The 25,093-nt window shown below is 47.9% G+C and overlaps 1 protein-coding gene across 3 annotated transcripts in view; it reads left to right on the top strand.

Annotated features, from left to right (window-relative positions):
• Positions 1 to 19,337, top strand: part of ANP32A (acidic nuclear phosphoprotein 32 family member A) — a 37,231-nt gene extending 17,894 nt beyond the window's left edge. For all 3 annotated transcript variants that reach the window (XM_053593776.1, XM_053593778.1, XM_053593777.1), the window contains exons 2-7: positions 10,534 to 10,683; positions 10,898 to 11,020; positions 13,513 to 13,714; positions 15,306 to 15,403; positions 17,759 to 17,822; positions 18,085 to 19,337. In XM_053593776.1, the coding sequence (XP_053449751.1) occupies positions 10,534 to 10,683; positions 10,898 to 11,020; positions 13,513 to 13,714; positions 15,306 to 15,403; positions 17,759 to 17,822; positions 18,085 to 18,146 (699 nt within the window). In that variant the 3' untranslated portion in view covers positions 18,147 to 19,337. The remainder of the gene's footprint in view (positions 1 to 10,533; positions 10,684 to 10,897; positions 11,021 to 13,512; positions 13,715 to 15,305; positions 15,404 to 17,758; positions 17,823 to 18,084) is intronic.
• Positions 19,338 to 25,093: the final 5,756 nt, after the last annotated feature.

Genomic DNA, 25,093 nt, shown 5'->3' with positions numbered 1-25,093 from the left:
AAGATTGTAAGTGAGTAAACCAGTCCTGTAACCTGGACAAGTAATGCTTTAAGGGGAAAGAATCAAATCGGTGCATTTTAAGAGGTGGAAAGACTCAGGGCTGTCTTAGCAGGGCTTCCTCATATAATGTTAATAATTTGTTTCATAGTCATCCGGCACTTGTGCATGTAGGAAACTCTTTGTAGATGGTCACTTAGCAGCTGCCGACTCACAGGCTTATAGGGATAGGGAGCTCCCAAGTTTCAGAACATCCCATTCTTTCATGGGACAGCCATGGGATCTAAAGACCCTCTTACGTTTTACATTGAGCTGCACACTGCCTCTTTATAACGTGAACACTGATCTTAGTTCCTGAACGACTGGAGCAATACCCAATAGATGAAAATAACACTCCTTCAAATCGATGGAAAAAGCTAGCAATCGTGGGCTCCCTCACCCTCCAGCCTAAACATCACTAGTTCTATTACTAGTTCTATCTAGTTATGGTGAAGTTCTACCACCATAACCCAGGTGAAGAGGATAGAACACTGGCAGTTAAGCGAAACCTGCAAAGCCTGTAACTTTCTCTTTTCTTCCCCTTTTTTGTTTCTCTCCATGTGTGTCTCTCCCCTTCGTTCCAGACTGTTTCTGTGCTCTCCCTCATTCCCTTGCTTTTATTTGTCCCCCTTCCAGTTAGTAGAAATATGGAGCTAACATTTACTTCTCCCATTTCTTGTACTTTCATTACCAATATTTTTACTATACACACATAATTTACAGACTTAGGCAAGTTGCACATTTCACACTTTTCTAAGGAAGAAAGAACTGAGATTAAATTGCTTCTTATGTGTAACCCTTAATTTGTTTTGTGGCCTTGGGTAGAAAAAAACTTCAGGCCCAGCCTTAGGTTCTTGTGCGTGATTGGTCCTGGTTCTGCCCAAATCAGTGGTTTCCCATTGGTGGTTGGACCCCAGTCTTCAGTGCCGAGGTGGCATTTGCTGTGCTGCTGTTGTTGCTGATGCTCTGTCATTTGGGTAGAGGTGGCAGGGAAGGAGGCCGAGGTCAAGGTTTTGTTTCTGAGGCCATTTAGCTGTCCCTGCCTCTTCTGAACCTCTAGTCTACTGGCGTGTGTGGAGGCTGGGCAGAGAGGAGGGGCTGGGTTCAGGCCTGGCCTATTTTTATTTTCTACCTTTGTTTCCACTTGCTTCAAGGTATTCACCATAGGCAGGTCTGCGACTTTGGGGTTTGGGTCCTAAATTAGGAGTCTTGAGAATATCCTGTGCGTCGATTCTACAATACACTAAACTCTCGACCTTCAATGAGTGACTGGGTTGGTGTCTACCCAGCCTCCTAGCTCAGGAAGTTGGATTGTGAATATAATACTTCCCCAAGGGTGGCATTGATGGGATCCTTTAGTTCTCTGAAGCATCTTTTAAAAACCAACTGGAAATGGACAAATTCTCACACCAGGGCATGGGTGGCCTGATGTTGCCTTAGATGGGTTATACTGGGAACTGGAACAGACAGATGCTTTCAGTTTTCAACCCATGGATCCAAGTAGTAATACTGGGGAAATGAATTAACTTTTGTTTTGTAGACAGTTCTTCCACTCTTGGTCTACAGGGAGTAGGCAGCAGTCAAGGTCCACACTAGACCCCAAGGCAGAGACTCTGGGCCATGCCCCCAGGAACTCTGATGGGATTTCATCAGTGGACAGAGTCTGCGGTCTATGAGTGATCTCAGCCCAGTTGGGCTTAAATCTCCCAGTCTGATTTCAGGAACCATCATCAACTGTATCAGTTACCTAGGACAGTTGATTTACCTGAGTGGCTTCAGCGGGGTGCATTACCTCAGAAAGTGAATAGAATCTAGATTAGTCTCCAGAGCTATTGCCTACCTATACTCTGACCCCTCCTCTAGCCTGAGTTTGACCTCTCAGCAAGCATTTACTGAAAGCCAGCCCCTCTCGGCAGCATGCCTGGGGAGACAGAGGGCCCTGGTGGACAGAAGCAGGTTCCCTGAAAGGGTAAAGGGGGTAGGATTCTTATTGTCTAGGAAGGGAAATGCTTTGGAAACTGTGACATGCAGCCCCAGGTAGTGTCTGTTTTTGCAGCAGATCAGGGAGGCCGGTAGAGGAACCAGGTGGGGATAGACTGCCTTGGAGGAGTTGTGGGGTGTTCACCAGGGACCACTGAAGGGTGGGGTCTAGGGATCTTCCTCTCAATTTGCACTCAATCCCCAAAGACATTAAGGGGTTTGGGGCAGGGGAGCAATGAGACATGACGTGATGTGGTCAAGGCAGCTTTTTAAGGACACAGATCAGGATTTACCCCCTTTGCACTCTAGGCCTTCTTACTCAGCTTCTCTGTGGCATGGGTGCAGTGCTGTGGCTCTTTAATAAGCTCATCGAGAATGGTTGTGGTTTTTATTATGAAACACAGAACTGATGAGCTGGGTATGGCACCCCTGGTCCTTGTCCCACCCTCCAGAGGAGCCTGGAGGCCACCTGATGACCTGTGAGATGACAGACATCAAATGAGATGATGTCAGACTCCCACATTTGCAACCCAGCACCCAGGGCCTCTGGGGAATGTTTTTGCGATCTTAGTGTGTGGTTTTCTTAAGATACTCATTTATTTATTATTGATATAGTTGTACATCTTTGTGGGGGCATTGATACATTTTAAGACACTTGAAGATTGATTTTCCCATTTCACTCATTTCTCAGGATAATTGCCCTGTATCCCAGCTTTCCTTGCATCGCTCAATGCTGGCCCCTGGGCCCATGAAATTGCCCACCTCCTTTGGGGAACAGTGACCAGTTTGGATGTGGAGTGGACACTCATAGGCTCACAAAACTTTGGAGATAAGACCTTCAGACCTTATTTCTGTACTCGGGCTCCACTGTTCAATGTGGAGATTAGAGGACTGTCAGAAGCCCAGAGAGTGGTAGTGACTTCCCCCAGGGCACACAGCAAGTTGATGAGAGAGAGCCCAGGCCATCAGTGCCTGACAGCATCCTTTGCCTGCAGCAGTGCGTCTTGTCCCCCCCCCCTTCCTTCTCTTTCCTGGTCAACATTCAGATACCACCTGTGTGGATGAGTATGTCCATTGAGGTCCACTTCAATTCCTGCCTCTTCAGGTCTTCCAGCACCTACTGAAGGTAGGAAGGGAACAACCACTGGGAAGATGGAGCTTGTGACATCATCACTTAATCATGTCACTTGCTAATTCCAAAACCCTCATCTCTCCTTTCAGCATTCCCCGCCCCCCAGCCAAGTTGGATCCAAGATCTTCCTTCTTCAGGCCCCAAGACAACTTTCTGTTGCCCTGCAAACACTTTCCTACACATGCTCTTAAATCAGGACTAGGCTAGGGGCTGGGCAAACAGGGAGGGCTTCCTGCAGGAGGTAGAACTGACAGACCCTTGGAGTAGAATCTGCACTGGCTGGAAGTTAGGAGTGACATTTATGGGGAGGAAAGCAAAGGCACAGTATCAGGGAAGGGCCTAGCTAGGACTCACCTGCTAATTAGGCCCATTTGATAAACCTGAATCTGGTTCCTACCCTGACCCAAGCCCTTAGGGTCCTGCCTTGAGTCTTTCTGAGGGGAAGCATGCTCCGTAGAACCCGCTCTTCTTGGTGAGGCAGAAACCAAGTCTCACACCTGCAGGAGAAGAGAGGGAGCTGGTTCCAGGCAGAACGGGAGCAAGTCACAGGGTTTGTTAATGCGGGCTCCCTCCCCACCACGGTGGCTTAGCCTATGAGCTGCTGGGCCCCGCGGACAGCTTAATTACCACTGCAGCCTGCCTCAGCTTGTGTTCCTTGGCTCCCTAAAATAATAAGGATGGCGTCACCGACTTCCCTGGGCCATGTGCTCTGTGCTTGCCTTCAGAGCTCTATTGTAGGAAACAACAAAAAAATCAGAGACACAGATGATTTTTTTTCTTGGGGAGATTTTTTTTTTAAAGCAATATGGGACCCTGCCCCTAATTAAGAATTTAAAAGACCTTTGAGAGGCATGTAGACCTGAGTCTTAGCTACCATTGAGGACGCAAAGTAGCCTCCTATTAGTTGAAACTTGAAAGCTAAGTGGATGGTCGGTTAATTCCATGATCTTCCACTGGGGATTATGATTTCTGTTCTGGCAATTTTTAAGTAATAGAATACTTATGTAAAATTGGCAATTTTTTTAAGTAATAGATTAAAATAATTATAAGGGTAAGGTTTCTTTCATTTGTGTGTGCCTAGACACTCACAAAAGCGGGTGCATGGAGCCAAAGTGTAAAATGTCGAAAGCCACTGGCTTAGAAGACCCTTAAGGCCCTTCCTATATCCAACTTTTCTCCTAGAGCTTTGGCTTTTCCCTTTATGAAACTTGACTGGTTTTTTTTTTTTTTTTTTTTTTTGCAGATTTGGCCACATTGGCCGTTAAGCAAACTATAGATTTTATGATTAAAACAACAAAATCACAAGCATTTATCACTCCTGTGTAAAACGTCGGTGTCTCAAACAGTTTGGCCTGTTAGCTGAAATGGGATTTGTGACAGGGGGTGGCCCATTTAAAAGCTGACCTATTTAAAACCCAGGAGCACCAAGAAACATGGGTTCAATTTGATTTGAGTCTTCTCTTCTGTGCAAAGACTGGAACCTGAAAACTAAATTGGTCAGGGACTGACAAAATTGAAACCAAAGCTACAAATACTTACTGAATTCTTGCTCAGTGAAGAAAAAGACGATCAAGGCTCAAGGTTGGTGTAAAAAACAAAACAAGGGGTAGATGTACCATCCAGAGGGGTGCATTTTGAGGATGCCATTCTGGGTTCTCCAGTAAGTTAAGAGGCCCTGCATTTTCCCCCAGGAACCATGCAGACAGCTTAGGTGACTCAGATCTGCTACCCTGCATTTCGTTCCCATTCTTGTACCTTGACTGGGCACAATAATAAAGATAGCCACAGATAAAGGGGAAGACAAGAGGCTTTTTCCAAGGTGAGGATACTCTGAGGACATTCTTATGTAACCCAACCCTGAGTGATGGGCGTTATAGAGTCACTAGAGGAAACAGAAGCTCAGAGAGGTGAGATGGGCTGTTAAGAAGAAAAACTGAACTTAAGCCTGGTCTGTCTGACTCCAGAGCGTGCTTTCTGTCCATCTTTTCACAGGGTATCAGATTAGACAAGTAAAGAGTGCTGCTTACTCTGAGCTTCCTTCTCTCTGGTCTTGTCCTTCAGAGGGTTCTGTTTTAGGCCCAAGCTGTCCCTTTTAATCAGGGCCAGCTTCACAGACATGTGACTCATGGAGCATGCACTTGGTTTGATACGCTATTGTCACTGTCTTGGAATTCTTAGTGAATTTTGAGCAAGGGGGCCCACATTTTTTTCTGTATCCTGGGCCCTGTAAGTCTGATAGCCACTCCTGGCTTTGATGAGTGCATCCCCTTTCTTGGTCTTTCTGGGTCCCTCTTGTCTGCCTGTTCCATCTGGAGTCATTTGAAGAATGCACTCTGTCCCAACCTCCGTCCTGCTACCTGGCACACTGGACTGGAGTTGTTTACTGGCTACTGTCTCCTCCCCTCTGGCCACCACATTGCTTATTGGCAAGGACCCTGACCTTGGCTCACCATCTCTTCTGTATCCCCTCAGCTGACAGTGCCTGTGGAGGTGGCTGGAGACCCCTGTGCAAAGCACTGGGTCAGGGTAGGGAGAGTGTGCAGAGATGACCTGCCTCTAGGGGGGCACAAGGTGCCCTCCAAAAAACGTTGTTGTTTACAAAAGGTAGGGTTTTTTCATCATTTATTTGTGAAATGCTAAGTTTCACGATAGTACGACTGACTTCTTTATATCCAGCACCTGGAGTTGTGCCTGGCGCAATAAACAGAACATTTGTTAAGCAGTTGCTCTGGTGTCTGCTCCCCGCTAGGCTGATTATGGGGAAGGACAGTCCCTGACCTCTAGGAGGATCGGATGCTTAATACACGATTAAATGATTCATGCAGCAGCTGCCCTTGGTGCCCCAGGATGCACAGGGCTGGGCTGGGCTGGGCTGGGCTGGGCGCCTTCCTGGGGAGAGGGCCTGAACTAGATTTCTAGTGTGAGAGCAAGGCAGAGGGTGCTGGGGCTGGAGGAAGGGAGGAGAAGTTCTAGGAATGGATAGCGTTGGAGGAGGTCACGTTTAGGAACTTGAATTTTTCGCATGGCACTACGAATCCAGGAATGTTTTCTGGGCTGGCTTACACTTTCCAGGTTAAACAGATAACCATCATCTCCTTTCTACAGAGGCAAGCGTCTGAGGCCTGGGGATAGAGCTGGGAGCACTGGGCTTCCCTGTGGAGGCCTGTTGCTTCCCTGCAGTCCTGTCTGCCCTCTAACCACTTTGGGCACGGTCACAGAAGCCCAGTTTGGGGGTTAAACAAAGCAGATTTAGGGTGACTTGAGGTGATAGTGACCAGAGGTACAGCGCTGGGAAATGGAAAGGAAAGGTCAAATTTGGGAGACTTGTAAAGACAAGATTTCAGTTTTTAAACAGACAAGTTATTCCTTACAGGAATACTGCACCTGTCCGTTTATCATGGATGTTTCATTCCCACCGGTGAGAAATGACTGACAAATCCTTACTTTGGGGACATGTGTCTCCAGAAATGCAGAAGCCCTGGCAGTCTGACTTGTGGGGAGCCTTCAGCTCCTGTCCACTGACGTCTCTTACTGCCGCAGGGGCCCCTCTGGGGCACTAAGCTATGAGGACTGAGGCACTGAGTCCTGTGTAGGTTGGCCTGTGGGTGTCAGAAAGGCTGCTGATGTGAGCAGGGCAATTCCAGTCGTTGGGCTGGAGAGGGTAAGCACATTTTCGGATATTTTTAAATGGCCGGTGGAATTGGGAGAGAGTCTAAACCTAAAGTACAAATTTTCAGTTTAATTTTAACTTGGCACTTCGCTCACACCCAGGACTTGGCAGGGGAAATGGGCCTTATTTTTTTTTTTTCTTTTTCAAGCAGAACACACCCTGGATGCAAAAAGGATGTTCTCTTCACATGGAAGGGTTAGAGCCAAGTGCAGGGGAAGTAGATTGGCATCCAAGCAAGAGTTCAGGGTTGGTCTCAGGCTGTGAAACTGGAGCACTAAGACAGTGTGACCCTGGGGAGGCAGGCAGGGGCTAAATGAGTGGCTTCCACCGGCCAGCTGTTGGGCTGGTGTTCTTGTTTTGCCCTGCCCTGACCATTTCAGACATTTCCCCGGCAGCTCACCTGTTATCCTCATTGTGACACATCACCCCCACCATGGCTTTCACTCAGCCCCCTCTGGTTTGGGTTTTGGGTGATATCAGCAACCCCAGGATCCTAACCCCAGCTGGCCCTCCCTCTCTTTGATCTCACCCTACCCAGTGCTGAAACCAGCCCGGAAGGAAATGCAGAAACAGTGGGGATTTGAGAGTTGCCTCCCCACCCCCTTAGAAACATGGGGTCGGGGAATGGAGATGGGATCCTTTTCCTCACCCATCATCAGGGTCACTGCTGACACAAAAAGACAGGTTAACAAAAGAAAAGCATAACAAATTTATTTATTCAAAGCTTTTCATAACACAGGAGCCCTTCAGAAATGACCCAAAGACCCAGGAAAAACTGTCTTTTTATGCTTAGGTTTGAAGGAAAATGTATGGTACTATATAAAAGTGTGATTGGGCGAAAGGGTGTGACCTCATGGTAATAGGGGGGCAGGGGCACAAGGCCTCTCTGTGTGTGAGCCGGCATTCTTTGGGAAGAGTGGCCTTTCTAGGCTTTCTGTCTTGCTTTGGGAGACAAGGAGTTTTCATTTTTCTGACCCTCCTTGGGGAGGAGGAATTCTAGCTTTAATGACGCACTTCCCTGAAGAGAGGGCAAGGGACAGGGGAACAGAAGGTCAGAGAGAGTTTCTTTCTGAGCTAGCTGCTCCTGAGGCCCTCCAGTCTCCTTGGGTTCAAAACACTTGGCATGCCATAGCGCTGTACTTGGAGGTACTCTTTTTCTGAGCCCCAACACAGCCAGGAAATGCCCTACATGTGGGGATGTCATGGAGCCATCAGGGGTCCCTCCTGGTCTTCTGGCCAACACCAGCCACCTTGGTTCAGGAGACAGCCTCTTAAGACCTGGGATTTTAGGTAGGTGATTCTGATGTGGTTATAGAGTGGAGAGAATATCCAATGGGGTGGTTGTGGAATTAAATGAGACAGTGTGTGCAGAACCCTTGGAGAGTGCCTAGTGAATGTTCAAGAAAGATTTGGTGGTTATGTATTTTTAATAAAATAAAATTGGAAGTGGTGGCTTGCATATTGTCCCTGAGGGGAGTGGCAACCAGTCTGAGTGTGGTGGCAGGTGCTGGGGCTAGCAGGATTGCACCCTGCAGACTTCCAGAGGAATTCCCTTGACTCCAGCACCACCTACCCCCTTGTGGAGGCCCTCCTCTCCTTGACTAATGGCAGTAGGAAGAGAAGCCCTTGACCCATCTAGAAAAAGCAGGTCTGTAGTCTTTGAGGGTAGACTGGAATCTCTTCTCGTATTTGTCTTTCTTTGGTAGATCTTCAAGAATTCCCAAGCCCTTCCAAGGAAATCAGTTACCAGAGAAGACTTTTTCTCCCATGTTTACTGCAGGGGGGTGGCTCCCCTCCTCCAGTACGGTTCCTCTCCCCCATTTGGGCTGGTCCCTGAAGGCCTGGCTTCCTGGCGCTACACTGCCTCCCTGCCCTAGGGCAGAGGGCCTCACAGGATTTATTCCCAGAAACTCTGGCCAGTGTGACCTTGAGAAGGTGGTTTGACCTGGACTTCTAGCCTCCTGGGGAACTGGGGGTGGGTGGGAAAGGACTGAACTCCCCTTTCCCAGGTCCAGTGGGACAGTGGACCTTGGTAGCCAAGGCCTAGGCCAAGAGCTTGTTAGCGCCTGAGGAAGGCTACTGCTCCCTGCTATCCCCCTGTGCAGCCTCTGCCACATGTTGCTGACTGTTCCAGGTAAGACAGCTACAGGGCCCTGCAGGGCCATGAGATGTAGACTCTACCTCGGAGCTCCCCTGCTCTGGCCACTGGCAGGGGCGAACTGAGAAGGAGCAGAGTAGGCCTAGTCTAGACTTTGTTCCCATCTCCTTCCAGATTCCACCTGGCCCAGAAGTGCTGGAGTGGGATGGGCACTTGGAGGGCTATGAAAGGCTGGGCGAGCAGGCCTGCTCAGAGTTATGGGAGCAGGCCTAGACAGGACTGGTTTGAGTACCCTCTTCTTATCCAGGAGCAAAAAGGGTTCTGAGGGGTAGGGGTGTCCTTTTGGGTAACGTGGAAGAGGACTGGCTTGTACTGTGTGACACACTGGTGAGAAAGGAGGATCTGTGAGTGAGTGACCAGAAGCCACAGGAAGGGAGACAGCGTGTCCAGGCATCGGTGTGTGTCCACTGGCAGCTGCAGTGAGCAGGCAGGCCCTGAGGGCAGGTTTCCCAAGCAGGTGACCACTCTTAGCTGGAGAGAGAACTCTGAGACAACTGCCTAAAGGGCCAGATGCCCGGCTCCTGGCTCATTTCCTGCCTGAGACTTTATTACTTTTCCTTCTCCTGTCTTCCTGCCTTCTTCACTGCAGCCTGCCCTATCACCTTCATCTAAGTCTGCCTTCTAACATCTCAGGAGCTTGTGGCTTTTTACCGTCTTTATATGGACCCAGTCTAGGTGTGTGGGTCTCCATCTGCCTTTCAGATCTGTGCCCAGGAACCTGAAGAGCAAAGCCTATCGGCCTGCTGTCCAAAATGATCGCCACTTGTGTCTCTTTACACTTCAATTTTAAAATGAAAAGTGCAGTTCCTCAACCTAACCAGCCACACTGAGAGTGTTACATGGCCACACTAGGCTAGTGGCCCTCTCTGGAACATCTCCATCCTCCCAGAAAGTTCCGTCAGACCTTTCTGATCTAGAGATAGGGTATTTGGAGGTCTACTGCCTCTGCTGTGAGGCAGGCCAGGCCATATAGCAGTGACACGTGCCAGGCAGGTAGGCAGGCTCTGACTGTGTTGACAGGTGTGGATGAGAGCCAGCGGATGTGTGCGTCTTGGGGTCCCTCAGCAAGAAGAGGGGTGCAGGCAGGTGGAGGTGAGAGGAAGGTGGGGCTGAGGACAGGGAGTGGGTCTCTGGCCTCTGGAAGGGGTCAGGATGAGGCATCGGAGTGGAGGGGAGCCAGGCCCAGAGGTCCCCTAACAGCATTGTAGCTGGGGACTGTGCTGTTTTATTTTATTAGAGGGTTTTGGGTGAATAGGGTTGAAATGAGACACCAACCTCGCTAAGGGGAGCAGGGCTTGCTAGGTCTATCTTCTGCAGGTGTCCCCCAGGATTCCCCTCACCCCAGTATTGCTAAAAGCAGAAAACCCAGGTTGGGCAAATCCATGCTTTGTTGGCAATACAGTGATCCAGAAGAGCTGAGAGAAGTGACGGTTTTAGCGTAATGGGGGTACTGCTTTGGAGGTCTGTCTCCTGTCCTCCAAGGAGGCCTCGCTAACGCCCTTCTCCATTCACAAGGTCCCTTTCCCTCTTCCATTCACAAGGTCCTTCCCTTTCCAGGTGAAAGAACTTGTCCTGGACAACTGTCGGTCAAATGAAGGCAAAATTGAAGGCCTCACAGATGAATTTGAAGAACTGGAATTCTTAAGTACAATCAACGTAGGCCTCTCCTCAGTCGCAAACTTACCAACGTTAAACAAACTTAAGAAGGTAAATAGAGTGTGGTGACCTGTGTGTGCTGGGAATGGCGGCGGGGAGGAGGAGGGCGTTGTTACTTATATATAGGGAGCGTAATGGCAGGTGGGATAGCCAGGCGCTTGCACCAACATGCCAGGCACTTCCCTGAGGCTACTTTCTCTCCTTGCCTGTCTGGGGAGGGCCTTCATTTTAAAAGTAGTTTCTGCTTTTTCTCTTCCTCATTTAGCTTGAACTAAGCGATAACAGAATCTCAGGGGGCCTGGAAGTATTGGCAGAAAAGTGTCCGAACCTCACGCATCTAAATTTAAGTGGCAACAAAATTAAAGACCTCAGCACAATAGAGCCACTGGTAAGTCATCTGGATCCTCCCCTCTCCATGGGGTGGGTAGCGGGAGGGATTTGTATTTTCTCCACTTAATTTCTTTGACGTTCATTATGTGCTATGAGATAGAATTGAGCCGTTTCTGCTTAGTCTATAGAGAAACTGAGGCCCAGAGAAGTTTAAATAGCTTGACCAAGGTCACACAGACAGAATGGGCAGTGGCTGTGAGGGTGAGGGTAGGACCCTGATCTCAGTTTCTGGTCTTGTGCTTTTCTGTGCATGGTTTCCGCTCAGTGTTGGAAACCTGAGCTATAGCTGTAGTCTTCAGGCTCAGAGAATGGCTGACCATCCCTCTTTCAGAGGGAGGAGCAAGCGATGCAAGAATTAAGCTGACCTTGGAGGTGGACTCCTGTTTTCTTCTTGAGCCACTGTCCTCTGAGCAGTGGGAGATGGATGCAGCCTGACATAGAGCCCTGGATGACAGAACTATGTGGTGCCAAGGCCTCAGGCAGGCAGGCCTTTCTCAGCATGGCCTGGAGAAGACTGCTTCCTGGCCACCACTCCTTGGTGTGACAGTGACCAGGGTCTTGGGAGACCTGGGGAGCATTTCTGGCTCCTCTGTTCATCCACATGTTGCTGAACACACCCCAAGCTTCACTGATAGATTTACTAGATAGAAAAAGGGCAGGTCATGGTTAGGATAATAATTTCTACATTACCAGGGATCTGAATGACTATATTACTTTGGATATGAGGAAATGAACCACAAGATGTGTCATTGATTAAATAACAGCTCTTTTGAAATAGAGGGGAATACTGTTACATTAAGTAAATATACCTATTGTAAATACACACATGAAAATTATCTAATAAACCAGGCATCTTAGAATCAGGGGTAGACAGGACGGAAGTTGGGTTTGGGTCTGCAGGGTTCTTGTCCGGAAAGGCACTCCTTGCTCTCCACAGATGGCTCAAGGGGCTTGTTGGTGGGCCAGGGGCACAGAGCAGGAAGCTGGCATTTCTTTTCCAAGCTCAAACTTTACCTCTCCATCTGTGACATGGGGCCAACTAATACAACATGCTTTTTACAGAGCTTTGTTTCATGTCTTCACTGGTCTCCTAGGAGAAAGCAGAACTATTTTGATCTGCCTAAAAGTCTTGACTTCATAATTCATTATCAAAGGAAAAATGTGTGTAGTTCCATATGTGTATGCAAGGGTGAGGATTGAGACAGTGTTAAAAATTCTGTAAAATGCTGTGATTCCATCACCATTAGATCACACACAGAGCTATACACGTGCACACACACTCCCAGCCTTCCTCTACCCAGATCACTTATTTCAGTAGCTTCCCCATCCCTGGTTACCAGTGTGATGCATTAACAATCACCTCCCTGGGGTGGGAAGCTGCTTTTGGTCAGGGGTGCCTGAGCTTGCCCAGATTTCCTCCCTGCCTTTGGCCCTCAGCTGAAAATGACCTGGGTCTTAACCAGAGGGTCTTGGAGAGAGCAACATAGCTCCAGATACTAACCCCAAGGGGCAGTGGCTTCACTCCCCAAATAGAGCTGGCCCAGCAGAACAGAGACTCAGCCTGGGATGGTAGTTTTTACATTTGGCACCCTGAAGGTGGGTGAGTTGGAGAGTTAAGTTGCATCTCTGTCACTTATGAGCATTGTGACCCTTCACTTCCTGCTCTCCAGTTTTTTTACCCATCAAGCAGTCATAGACTGGAAGCCGTATGGTGTAAAGCTTTGACAGAGCGCATGGTGTTAAGCGCTGTGGACAGAATCTGGATCCGTGGGTTCTCCCCTTGTCCTGTTTGACAGGTGCTGTTTCAGAAAGTGAGAGCACAGGTCTGAAGTTAGGCTGCTTGATTAAATGCAATTCTGTGTTCTCCATTGCCTCATCTGTAAAACAAACTAATACCTTAGGGCCCCTTTACAGAGGCTGGGGGCTGGCTGGAAGCTGCCTCTTCTCAAAACCATGAAGAGGAGTGGGGCCATCTGTGGTGTGCCATAGGTAATACCTAATACCTTAGGTATTAGTTTGTTTTGCAGATGAGGAAATGAGGATAAACCAACTGAATAAGTGAAGTGCTATGTTAGCTACTGTCACCACCACACTACCAGATGTAGGAGTTAGTTTGTTGGTTCCTATCACCTTTTTGTTACCCTCTGGCTCCTCCGTCTCAGGGGCAGGCAGCAGACCTCTTGGCTTCTGCACCAAGAAAGCCCCAGGTCCGTTTCAAGCCCACAATAACAATGTGTTAACATTGGGTGAAGCTTTAAAGATCCTCCCCTCCATTTTCCAGATGTAGACACTGAGGCCCACAAACTGGGAGTGATATGCCCGGGCAGGCACCGTGGCTGAGCAAAGCCTAACCCAATTTCCTTGTTACCTGCTAAGTCTTGGGCTGCCCACACCATTTCATGTCATCCCTGAGTGTTTCTTGGGGTTGTTCCCCTTCCCACCCTACCTCCTGCAAATCTCTTACCATTGACTTCATTTTTCCGCTTGCAGAAAAAGTTAGAAAACCTCAAGAGCTTAGACCTTTTCAATTGCGAGGTAACCAACCTGAACGACTACCGAGAAAACGTGTTCAAGCTCCTCCCGCAACTCACATATCTCGATGGCTATGACAGAGACGACAAGGAGGCCCCTGACTCAGACGCTGAGGGCTACGTGGAGGGCCTGGATGACGACGAGGAGGAAGACGAGGATGGTGGGTGGCCCCTGGAGGGCTGGGGCTGCAGGGCCCCTTTGCAGAGGCTGGGGGCTGGGAGGCTCCACCCAGCTGCTGGGGGCTGGCTGGAAGCTGCCTCTTACCAAAGCTGTGGAAGGGAGTGGGGCTGTCTGTGTTGTATATGCCATCGTCCTTTATCTGTCTCATGGGTTGACTTCCCTAAGGAAACAGGCATGAGCCCCAGAGAAACATCCTGAGACTCTCCAGCTGCATAGTAACTGCTTTAAAACCATCTAACTGAGTCCTCACTTTAATTTTTGTCCCTTTTCCAAAGACCCCCAGGGAAGGAGATTCTGCAGTATCTCTATAATGTGACCTGGCATAGATGATCTCCCATGGAGTGGGAGAGAGCATATTGGAAGGCGGAGTGTGGCCTAAGGACCCCTTTTCCCATCTGGGTGTCCAGTAGTGGAGATGAGGCCAGAGCTGGAGAGGCTGTGGGGCCCTCTGGTGGCTGCAGCCCACAGGACCACAGACCAGCCATGGGGGTGTGGGCTCAGGGGCTGAGGAACCCCAAGGGCAGAGAAGTGAAGAGCTGCAGGCTGCACCTGGGGCTCCCTGGCAATGCAGTGAGCAGCAGGACCTCATCCTGGTGCCGTCCCACCTTCCCTTACTGCCAGCACAGTGCGCAGTTTCCCTGCAAGTCTTCATGACCAGGGTAAACTCAAGAATTGAGACACTTGCCTGATGAACTCAGGCACAAGATTCTGTTTTTCCTTGTTAGATTAGGAGTATTTTGCAAGATCCTGTTTGCCTTGGCAAGGATCTTGTGATGCAGCAAAACAGATGTAAAAGTGGTAGTCCTGAGACCAGGTTCTTTGGCCCAGCTCTACTGCTGATTCTACATGTGACCTTGAACAAGTCAGTTCTCTCTGCTCCTCAAGTTTCTCGCCTTAAGAGTGAGGAACTTAGACCAGGCAGGGTGGCTCACACCTATAATCCTAGCACTTTGGGAGGCTGATGCAAGAGGATTGCTTTAGAGCCCAAGAGTTTTATACCAACCTGGGCAACATAGTGAAATCTCATCTTTTAAAAAAAAATTAGCCAGGTGTGGTGGTATGCACCTGTAATTCTAGCTACTTGGGAAGTTGAGGTGGGAGGATCACTTGAGCCAGGAGTTGGAAGCTGCAGTGAGCTATGGTCATGCCACACTGTACTCCAGCCTGGGTAACCGAGACCCTGTCTCTGATAAAATAAAACAAAGTGAGGAGTTTGGCCTAAATGCTCTTTCTAAATGAATCAACTTTCCAGCTTTCCTGAACCTGGGGACTTTTTTCCTCTGATCTGGCAATTTCTAAGTAGTCTCAGTCTCCACAAGGGATCTTTCACTTTCATAAAACTTGTAAGGAGGACCTATCTTTTGAATCACGTTAGGATGTGTTTACTTGTATTGGCACTTTCTACGAGCATTGAAGCCTCTAGTCTTTGAGCTAACTTGGGCATGGCAGGGTCACAGTCCCCATGCTTGAAGGTCCCCCCACCCAGGCCCCTCAGCCCAGGGCCTGTGCCATGTGAGGGAGGAGCCAGCTCACCACCAGCTCCGCTCTTGTTCTCTGCTTCCCTTACACAGAGGAGGAGTATGATGAAGATGCTCAGGTAGTGGAAGATGAGGAGGACGAGGATGAGGAGGAAGAAGGTGAAGAGGAGGATGTCAGTGGAGAGGAGGAGGTGAGGAGTCTGGGCTGGCAGAGAAACCCTCTCCCTGAGCTGTCCTCACCTGCTGCCTCCGAGGCAGTCCCACCAACTGCTCTATGAGCCTGGCAACCAGGGCCATGATTGGGGACGTTGCCCCGCCACGGCCAGGGAAGTGAGTGTGTTTCAGGGCTTTTCACTGGGCTCGTTTGGGAAAGGTAGGACTTGCTGGGAGCTCTGGGGTGGTTGGCTTAGGAATGGGGGAGAGGATTCTGGAGGCAGGGACTATGAAGAAGTACAGAATCAACATCCCCATTTTGGGCCCTTTTTGCATTCATATGTTAATTAAGATATTCACTGTGCTAGGAAAAAATTCAAAGAGTGCCTTGAACTGATGCATAGCTGAGTAAGACTGCTGGTCCCAAATCAGAGAGTGACAGAGGGGCTCTCTGCACACTGGAAATAGTGCACGAGGAGGTGGCCATTACCCTAGCAGATGGGCTGGTTTCCAGTGTTTGTAAACAAGGTCTGTGAAGTGTCTGTGTGGGTGAATCCCAGAGCCACCACTTGATGTCCGGGTCTCTGGACAACTCGCTTGTCCTTTCTGAGCCTATTTCCTCATCTATGAGAAAGGGTGAAATATACGTAAAGCGTGTAAGGACTATATCCGGCCAGGGTAAGTGTCTGACCACTTACTGTAGGCATTCATACCCTTCTCTAAGCTCCTGGCACTGTGTGCTGGATTGCGTGTTTGATTGTTCTCAGTCTTTCTGTAGCGGAGTCATTTTCCATGACTTGTTCAGAATTCTAAATCTGAAAGTTAGACCTAGAGAGGTTGAAATAAGTGACAACAGCACAGATGAGGTGCCCATGTCCACACCCCACCCGGTTTCCTGTCTCCCTCAATGGAGATCGCAGGCACCTCCTGCAGGCAGGGTATAGGGCCCAGGCTTGGGAGAAGCAGGCACAGGCAAATAGAACAGCCATCAACATGAGCTGGGTTTCTGTCTAGTTTTGCTGCTGAATTGCTCTTCTCCCTGGCTCTGGGCTGCTAGGTTCACCTCTAAAGAATATTGTAAGTGGCTCGGTGCCTGTAGCTCAGCAGCTAGAGCACCAGCCACATATTCCGGACCTGGCTGGTTCGAACTCAGCCTGGGCCTGCAAAACAACAATGACAACTACAACCAAAAAAATACCTGGGTGTTGTGGCGGATACCTGTAGTCCCAGCTACTTGGGAGGCTAAGGCAAGAGAATCACTTAAACCCAAGAGTTTGAGGTTGCTGTGAGCTCTGACACTATGGCACACTACCGAGGGTGACACAATAAGACTCTACCTCAAAAAAAAGAAAGAAAGAATATTGTAAATATTTTAAAAATTAAGACTTAGAAAAACCTGTCCACCCAGGTCAGGGGCAGTAAGTCATGTTGACTAATAGGTTTTCATTTTGCCCTTTCTGTCATAAGATCCAGGGCATATGGGGTTTAAGTTTTTGTTTTTTGAGTGTTTTATAATCTCATCGACTGTCGCATGTTTCCAGCTTCCAGTAAACGAGAGCTTATAACACACAGAAAGCAGAGTCTTAGCAGGGGGACTGATGAGGGAACTACTTGGTGACATTACAAAAGATTATTTCCCTTGACAAAAAAGAAGCTTGTCACCAAGTTAAACAGTAGGCTGCCTGACGCCTTAGGAATGGGGTTCAGTGCAGAGATACGACTGGCGTGCACTTGCAGGAGCAGTGCAAAGCAAGGGCCCTGTGCTAAGAATGAAGTTGTACTCCTTGCCGAACCTCAATGAAGTTTGGCATGATGTCTTTCAGGGACCTTGCATTTATCTTCCCTGCCCTCCCCTCCAGGTGATCCATGTTCACAAGATGGTGAGGGAGGCTGGGTAGGGTGAAGTTGGACTTAGCTCACGGAATCTGGATTTGCTGAAACAGGGGGTCTTCCCTTGAAGCCAAAACCAGATTGAGGACAGGTGCAAGATGGGATGGCCTGCTTCACAGGGCAGGGAGTCTGCCTTGGGACTGTGCTCAGAGAACATGCACACCGGAAGGCCACCCCCCATGCAGGGGCTTCAGATCAGGAGCTCGTTCTTAACCTGAGATAGAATCGTCAGCCCCCTGAGTTGTTTGTAAATACTGAATGCGATATGGCTATTTTCTAAGGGGAAGGAGTTCAAAGCTTTCTGCTGATTCTCAAATGAGTCCTTGATCCAATATTAAGAACCTCTGCTTTCCATTCACCCTGCAATGGGGGGGAGGGAGGCTTTGAGAGGTTGGGGATGGCCTCCACCTTTCTGTGCTCAGAGTCAAGGAAAAAAGCTCCCTTGGCACACCCCGAAGCCAGGGGCATTTCTGATGTTGCGGTGTCTTTTCTTTATCTCCTAGGAGGATGAAGAAGGTTATAATGATGGGGAAGTAGATGATGAGGAAGATGAAGAAGATCCTGGTGGTATGGCACCCTTTTTATACTCAGCTGGGAGCAGCTTGGCCCCCTCAGTTTGGCATTAGTTGCTTAGGCCCTGGGCACCCCGGCAATGGGCAAAACATTCCAATCTAGGCCCCAGTACCCCTCTGGCTTTGCAGAGACCCAGCCTCAGTTCCCAGGAATGGCAAAGCTTCCTAGATATGTGGCCTCCTGGTCTCCCAGCAAGTGGGCTGAGTTGGAGGTGGGATCAGTATGTAATCTGGATGCTCTTTTCTTGCTCTTCCAGAAGAAGAAAGGGGTCAGAAGCGAAAACGAGAACCTGAAGATGAGGGAGAAGATGATGACTAAGTGGAATAACCTATTTTGAAAAAATTCCTATTGTGATTTGACTGTTTTTACCCACATCCCCTCCCTCCTTCCAAATCCTGCCCCCCGAAACTTATTTTTTTTCTGATTGTAACGTTGCTGTGGGAACGAGAGGGGAAAAGTGTACTGGGGGTTGTCGGGGGGGCGGGAGGGGGAGGAATAAAATACTATTTTTACTGCCACTCTTTATTTTTTCCCCTCCTTTTTATTTGTGTCTGGTTTTTGTCCCTGTAAATGCGATAGCTGAGTACACACCAAGTGAGCATTTGTTCCTTACTCTCACAGAGGATGGTTTGTAGTTTGCCTACATTTCCGGGTATTGCCCAGGTCTCTGAGTTGCTTGGAAGGCCGTGGCAGGCCTCAGTGTGGTCACTCAAGCCCAGGAGGGGCTGAGGACCAGCCGTATCTTTAACTCTTGCTCTAGTTCACGTGATTTCTGCTTTTCTTGGGCCTGCTAGAGGCATCCAACGCCCAGGTTTGTAAATAGCAACCTAAAGGCGTATTTTGGCACTGGTTTGGGGACATTCCCCATCTCTCATCCCTGTTCCCCCTTCACAGATGGTGGTGGGCTTCTCTCTACAAAGAGGACTCTGATGTTACTTTTGAGAGCTTATGAGCCAGAGAGCTGAAAACAGCAGGCTGATGAGTTACAAGTAGAGTGGATTTGGTAATTATAATTAGAAGAAACAAACCCTCAAACGTCAACCTCTTTAAAAGAAAAAAAAACTGTCCTATCTTGTTCTGTAAAATATTAGAACACTTTGTTTTACAAAAATGATGAGAGAATTCTTCCACATGTACTTCTGTGCTTAGAACATTTTTACAAACCTAAGCGCTGGAGACATTGCTGCATGTCGGCTGGGTTGTTTTTTTGTTTTCTTTTCTTTTTTTTTTTTCTTTTCATATACCCAAGCACGGAAAAACTAACGCAAAATTGTATTTTCTTACCTAGTGGAAATCTGAAATGACTGCAAATTCCTAGTGAATGTACAGGTTTGCTTTCATGTCCCTCTTCTGGATTGCTTTAGAAGTGATGTGTTATTTCCTAACCCATGTTTCATCTGTATAAAAGAACATCTGCACCAGTTTTTCTCCTGCCCCTCAGAAGAGCCAAACTTTGAGTTTTATGTCTGTCTGTCATTGATAAATTTCAATAAATCTTTTTATACAATTTTTTGGGGGATGGCTTCTTTGAGTCCAATAGGCTATTGATCTTTCTAAGGTGCATTCCCAATAAACTGCTAGTGAGGGGGAAGCTTCATTTGTGTTAATGGATAAAATAGCTTTTCTTGTAGGATATATAACATGATACTAAGTGTGGACCATTTTGATCTCAAAAGCAAGACTCAGAAGAGTATCTTAATTTAAAAAGGAGAAAAAGTGATAAAGATAAGAAGGCTGGGCATTGTGGCTCCTGCCTGGAATCTTAGCACTGGGAAGCTGAGAATAAGGATCACTTGAGCTCAGGAGTTCCCCAGACCAGCCTGAGCAAACCCCCATCTCCACTAAAATAGAAAAAATAAACCAGGCATGGTGGCACTTACCTGTAGTCCCAGCTACGTGGAGGCTGAGACAGGAGGATCACTTGAGCCCACAAGAGTTTGAGGTTACTGTGAGCTAGGCTGAGGCCATAGCACTCTAGTCCAGGTAACAGAGCAAGACTCTCAATAATAATTTTTAAAAATGAAAAAAGAGTTACTAAACACCCAATCACCAAAAAGTTGGATGAAACTTGGAACCTTGTTTTGAATATCTTTCATTGTTTTGTTTATCATATTGTCAAAAGAATGTATGCTTGAAAACTCAGGAATGTATAAAAGATTATTTCACAAACCTAGAGGTTTACATATGGTGTTTTATTTTGTTACTTTTTAACTTAACATAATCATTTCTGCTTCTAGTTTTCCAAAGCATGTATCTTAAAGGGCTACATAGTAGTCCATGAACTATATTTCCAATTTGTTTAATTCTAACCAGATGATGGATTTAGCACTGTAGTGGATATTGTTATATGAATACTTATTCATACTTATTATGGATTTCTTAATACAAACTCTTAAAAGGTCTTAGAAGTAGGGCGGCACGTGTGGCTCAAAGGAGTAGGGCACCGGCCCCATATGCCAAAGGTGGCGGGTTCAAACCCAGCCCCGGCCAAAAACTGCAAAAAAAAAGGTCGTAGAAGTAGAGTCAGACCCATAGTTATTTATAAGCATCTTGTATGAGGTTCCATTAGGTTTGCTGAAAGGATTAAACCAACTTACTATGTTTATAGTGTATACTGTCTTAGCTTTACAGCCTTGAACCCCACAGCAAGACCAAGTTCCTTACGACATCTTACAGTGTGTGACTGCAGCAGTGTGGAGTGCTTTCAGGGGAGCCTGTGACCCACCCCACTCTCTGAGCCATTCCCTAGTATCTACTGCTCTTTGGGGCAAGCTGCCTCTGGTTCCAGGTGGTAGCATGGGGAGGTGACCTCCTCCAGGCCTGGTACTGTGCTATGGGAATGAAGGAGGCAGGCCTGAGCTAAAAAGAACATGGAGTGGAGTGAAAGTGACAGACGTCTGATCTGGCCTCATGTTTTCTGGCCCCGCTACCCTCCATGGTAGGGAGCTTTAAGGATTAGTGGACTCATGTAGATGTGGAAATAAATCCTATAAAATGTAAGATAAAGGAAATAATGATGAGCCTCAGAGAAGAGAATCCTTTCTGTATCACTCATGCCAAACATTCATATCAACCCTTGAGAAAGAGCATAGGCCCATTTTTTACAGATGAGAAAAACAAGTTGAGTAACTTAGAAGAGATGGAACCAGCAGGAAACCCAGGCCTGTCTGGGGCTATTATCATCCCACTGCACTTAGAGATGGTGTGGAGGAAGAGGAAGCTCAATCAAAGCAGCAGCAGAGAGGAAGAGCTGACCTTTACTGGGCTCCTGCTGTGTGCCAGGCCCTGTGCTTCAAAGGCTGCACCTCTTGAACCTGCCTGAAAATCACCATAGGCACCTTGTGTAGGTAACCCTTGTTAATACAAGTGGCTCGGAGGGTAACTTGCCTAAGGTCATACAGCCAGGGAGAAGATCAACAGGAATTAACCAGATGTGTCTGTTTCCAGAGCCAGCCCTCTCGCCCTTAGACTAAGTGGCCCCAGCCTCCTGCAGCCTGCTCTCTTGATCCGAGACTGCCTGTATGAGTCAGCTGTGTTGAAACAGCTCCTCGCCCTTGACCATCACAGCTCTGGTGAGGGAGGTTTCACCACTCCATGTGCTAGCAAGCGCCATAAGGACGGGGCCTTGAGAGGGACAAGCCCTTCAAAATCACCAGTGCAACTCTCTTAAGAAAAGAGGAAACCAAAGCCCAGGGAGGGCCAGTCATGCCCAAGGTCACACTGCAAAGGAGTAACAGCCGAGCCTGAGAAACCCAGGACTTTGATTCCTCAGCGTCTGCACTGTGTGGATGGGGGTGGCCCGATGTGGTGACTTCCAGGAAGAACACAGCCACACCTTGAGTGGACAGGATATAGTGAGTGTTGTGGCCCATCTGGGTGTTTTATGTGGCTTCAGAATGTATCACAGGTTCTTAAAAGTGGCTCCCAGGTACTGACAAGGATCACCTGGTGCAGACCAGGACCTGGAAAAAGGACAGGCTGGAGGATGCCTGGATGATGAGCTCCTGTCACATGCTTCATATCCATGGCCTCCTTTCATCCCCATGGATTTCACAGAGGAAACCAAGGCTCTGAGAAGTGAGGCAACTAGCCCAGCTAGGAAGTGGCAGGCCTCAAACCTACGTCTCTGTGACACCAGAGACCTTGTTCTTATCCCCTGTGTTGAAAGTGCCAGGCTGATGAGGGAAGGGGGTGGTTGAGCAATTCAGTTTGTCTCATTTGCTGACTTGCAAAGGCTGTTTTTATCCTGGGTCAGAACTCATTGTTCGTGGTTGGAAGGATTCCCAAAGTGGGTCCCTAATAAGCAGCTTTGGACAACAGCAGCTATAAGTCCCTGGACAGGCCCCTGTAGCAGGCTGGACCCAGGGATGAACAGGCCAAGGAGAGGGCTGGAAAGGTTCAACAGATGCAGCCAGGTCTGAGGCTGCCCATAGGGGAGAGATGCCTTCTCCTGGCAGGGCACCGGGAGACTGCCCGCTGACTGCACAAGGGAGCCGGTGCCGAGAACATCTGTGTGGCCACCTGCCAAGCATCAGTTTCTCTTGGTCTGGCAACCACACTAAGGGACTCTTTAAAGTTCAGATGGGCTGACCCCTACCCCTCTGGTTCTCAGGGTAAACAAGTGACTTAGTCCTGGCCAATCAGCATATTCCAAACCCTGACTGCAGTGACGGGTACAAGGAAGGACCTAGAACCCAAGTTGGTCAATGAACTTTGGTCCCTGGACGTTGGAGAATGAGAATCTTCCTTGGGATACTGTTGGGCTAGAAGGATGAGGCCTGAGGTTGTGGAGGCACACGCCTTGGAAAGGACCAGCCTAAGAGTGAAGCCAGGGAGAGCCAGCTCACTTCCTGGTGATGCCATTTCATCCTGAAAGAATCCCGACTTACACACTTGCTGGACACTATACATTATTTTTCTTGTTTTTCATCATAACTCTATGTAGTGATCATATTACTGTCATTTCAAAGATTAAACTGTCATTTCAAAGATTATGTAGGTACTCAGTATCAGATGCACAGTGCCAGACACAATCATAAATGCTTAAAAATCAACCTCATAAAGCTGAGCGTGGTGGCTCACACCTGTGATAATCTTAGAACTCTGGGAGGCCAAGGCAGGTGGATTGCTTGAGCTCAGGAGTTTAAGACCAGTTTGAACAAGAGTGAGACCTCATCTGTAAAAATAGCGAGGAGGTATGGTGGGTGCCTGTAGTCCTAACTAATTAGAGGTTAAGGCAAGAGAATCACTTGAGCCCAAGAGTTTGAGGCTGCTGTGAGCTATGATGCCATGGCACTATACTGAGGCCCACAAAGTGAGACTCTGTCTCAAAAAAAAAAAAAGAAAGAAATCAATCCAGTGTTTCCCAAATTTCCCTGATAAGGATCCCTGGGCCTTGTCAGACTGCCAGGCCTTACCCCTGGGAAAGCTGGTTTAGTAGCTCTGGGCTGAGGCCCTGGGAATCTGTGTTTTTAACAATACCCAAAGGAGTCTTATCATAAGGGAGATTTGGGAAATGTCACATTAAACTCAATACCACAACAGCCTAGTGAGGAAAGTATTATAGGCATGCTCATTTAAAGTTTAGGAAAGCGAGGGGCAGAGAGGCTACATGACATGCCCAGGCTCACACAGGTGCGAGTGGCAAAGCCAGGATTCAAATCCAAGTCCACATGAGTTTTGCTCCTCTTGTAGAAAGGGGATGATAATGTATCTCACAGGGCACGAGGTGATGAAAAAGATGGGAAAAGAGGAGTGGAAAGCAGAAAGCAAAAACTGCTATTAAAAGAAGCCAGTTTTATGATAAAGAAGTCCAAGAAACCCAAATATTATTTTGTAGCAAGGAGAAAAGAAAGTTCTAAATGCTGCTTGTAATTAAAATAATCTACATGCAAGTTTTCCCCCCTCCCTTTAAAAATTTCCATGCAGTAAAATTCATTCTTTTTATCAACCCACCAGTCATGATACAGATACAGACTGCCTTGGTTACAAAAAGAACCTACAAAGGAGTTACCTTCTGGGAGTATCCTACATCTTGCTGATATCTTCCTGTAGGTGTTAACACATTTTGACCAGGGCTCAGGAGTCAGGAGATCTGGATTCTTATCCTACTTCTGAGACTAACTGGCTGGTAACCACTGGTAAGTCACCTTTGTGTTCTATAAAAACAGCAGTGCAGACTTAATGACTTCTGAGAGCCTTAGTTGATAGTTTGTATTATTGCCCTCTTTGCCTCGAGGCCTCTAGTTACATATATTTTGAACACAAAGTTTAGCATTCTCCTGCCAAAACTCCATGGTGGCAGCAGGAAGGGTCAATGTGGGAGAAACAGTCTGTCTGCTGAGGCAGAAGCACTCTGATGGGGAATTAGCTAAATGACACACTGAGGTCTCATGTGTAGACTGACAGCCCGGGCCATACCCACTGTACAATTGCCCAAGTAATCTCACTGGGCCCATAGAGAAGCACAGATAAAATAAGCCTGTATCAGGTGCCCCTTATGTGCCTGGACTTTGACACATGTCATCTCATTTCATTCTGACAGCAGGATTCTCTTTGAGGTAGTTATTATTATACCCATGTTCCAGATAAAGAAACTGAGGTTCAGAGACATTGTGGAAGTTGCTCAAGGTCACAGAGCCAGGAAGGCACCAGCTGGCATAAGAAGCCATAACGTCCTGGTCCAAAGTCTGGAGGTGTTTCCTCAATTTTCAGGTCCTGCTCAGCCTACAACTAACTGCAGCAAGATTCGTCTCACCCAAATCTTGGCTTGATTAATTTCACACCTTTTTTCAAGAATCCAGCTCTCAGGCCCAGCACGGTCCTCCCACTCATTTCTGCAGTTCTCCAGACTCCCAAGCCTGTGACAAAACCGGTCTCTCCATAGTCCCTGGGAACAGATGTCTCACAACAAAAATGTTTCAAACCTCAGGGACAAGGAGAATGGATCTCTACTTCTGGAGAGAGGGATGCTAGATGTTTTGAAAGACCAATAGTAGCTCCTTCCAATGCTTGAAAAATAGAAAAATGATCCAGTAGAGAGGGAGGCGTCGATGATGGAGAAGAGATGGGGTGAGTCTAAAGAAAATCAGAGGCATGGGGTCTAGGACATAAATAGAAGTTTGGCCTTTGGTAGAGGACTGGACACTTCAGCCTTTGTCACAGGAGAGAGGGAGGAGGAAGGCCATAGATACAGGTAGGTGGGTAGATTTGCTGGAGGGAAAATGGGTGAGTTCCTGTTGGGTTTGGAAGGAAATGTGAGACAA

The sequence above is a fragment of the Nycticebus coucang genome, chromosome 6 (assembly GCF_027406575.1).
Source record: "Nycticebus coucang isolate mNycCou1 chromosome 6, mNycCou1.pri, whole genome shotgun sequence".
In the NCBI taxonomy this organism is placed as follows: domain Eukaryota; kingdom Metazoa; phylum Chordata; class Mammalia; order Primates; family Lorisidae; genus Nycticebus; species Nycticebus coucang.
The sequence above is the reverse complement of the archived record's forward strand: the minus strand, read 5'-3'. Positions and strand labels throughout refer to the sequence as shown.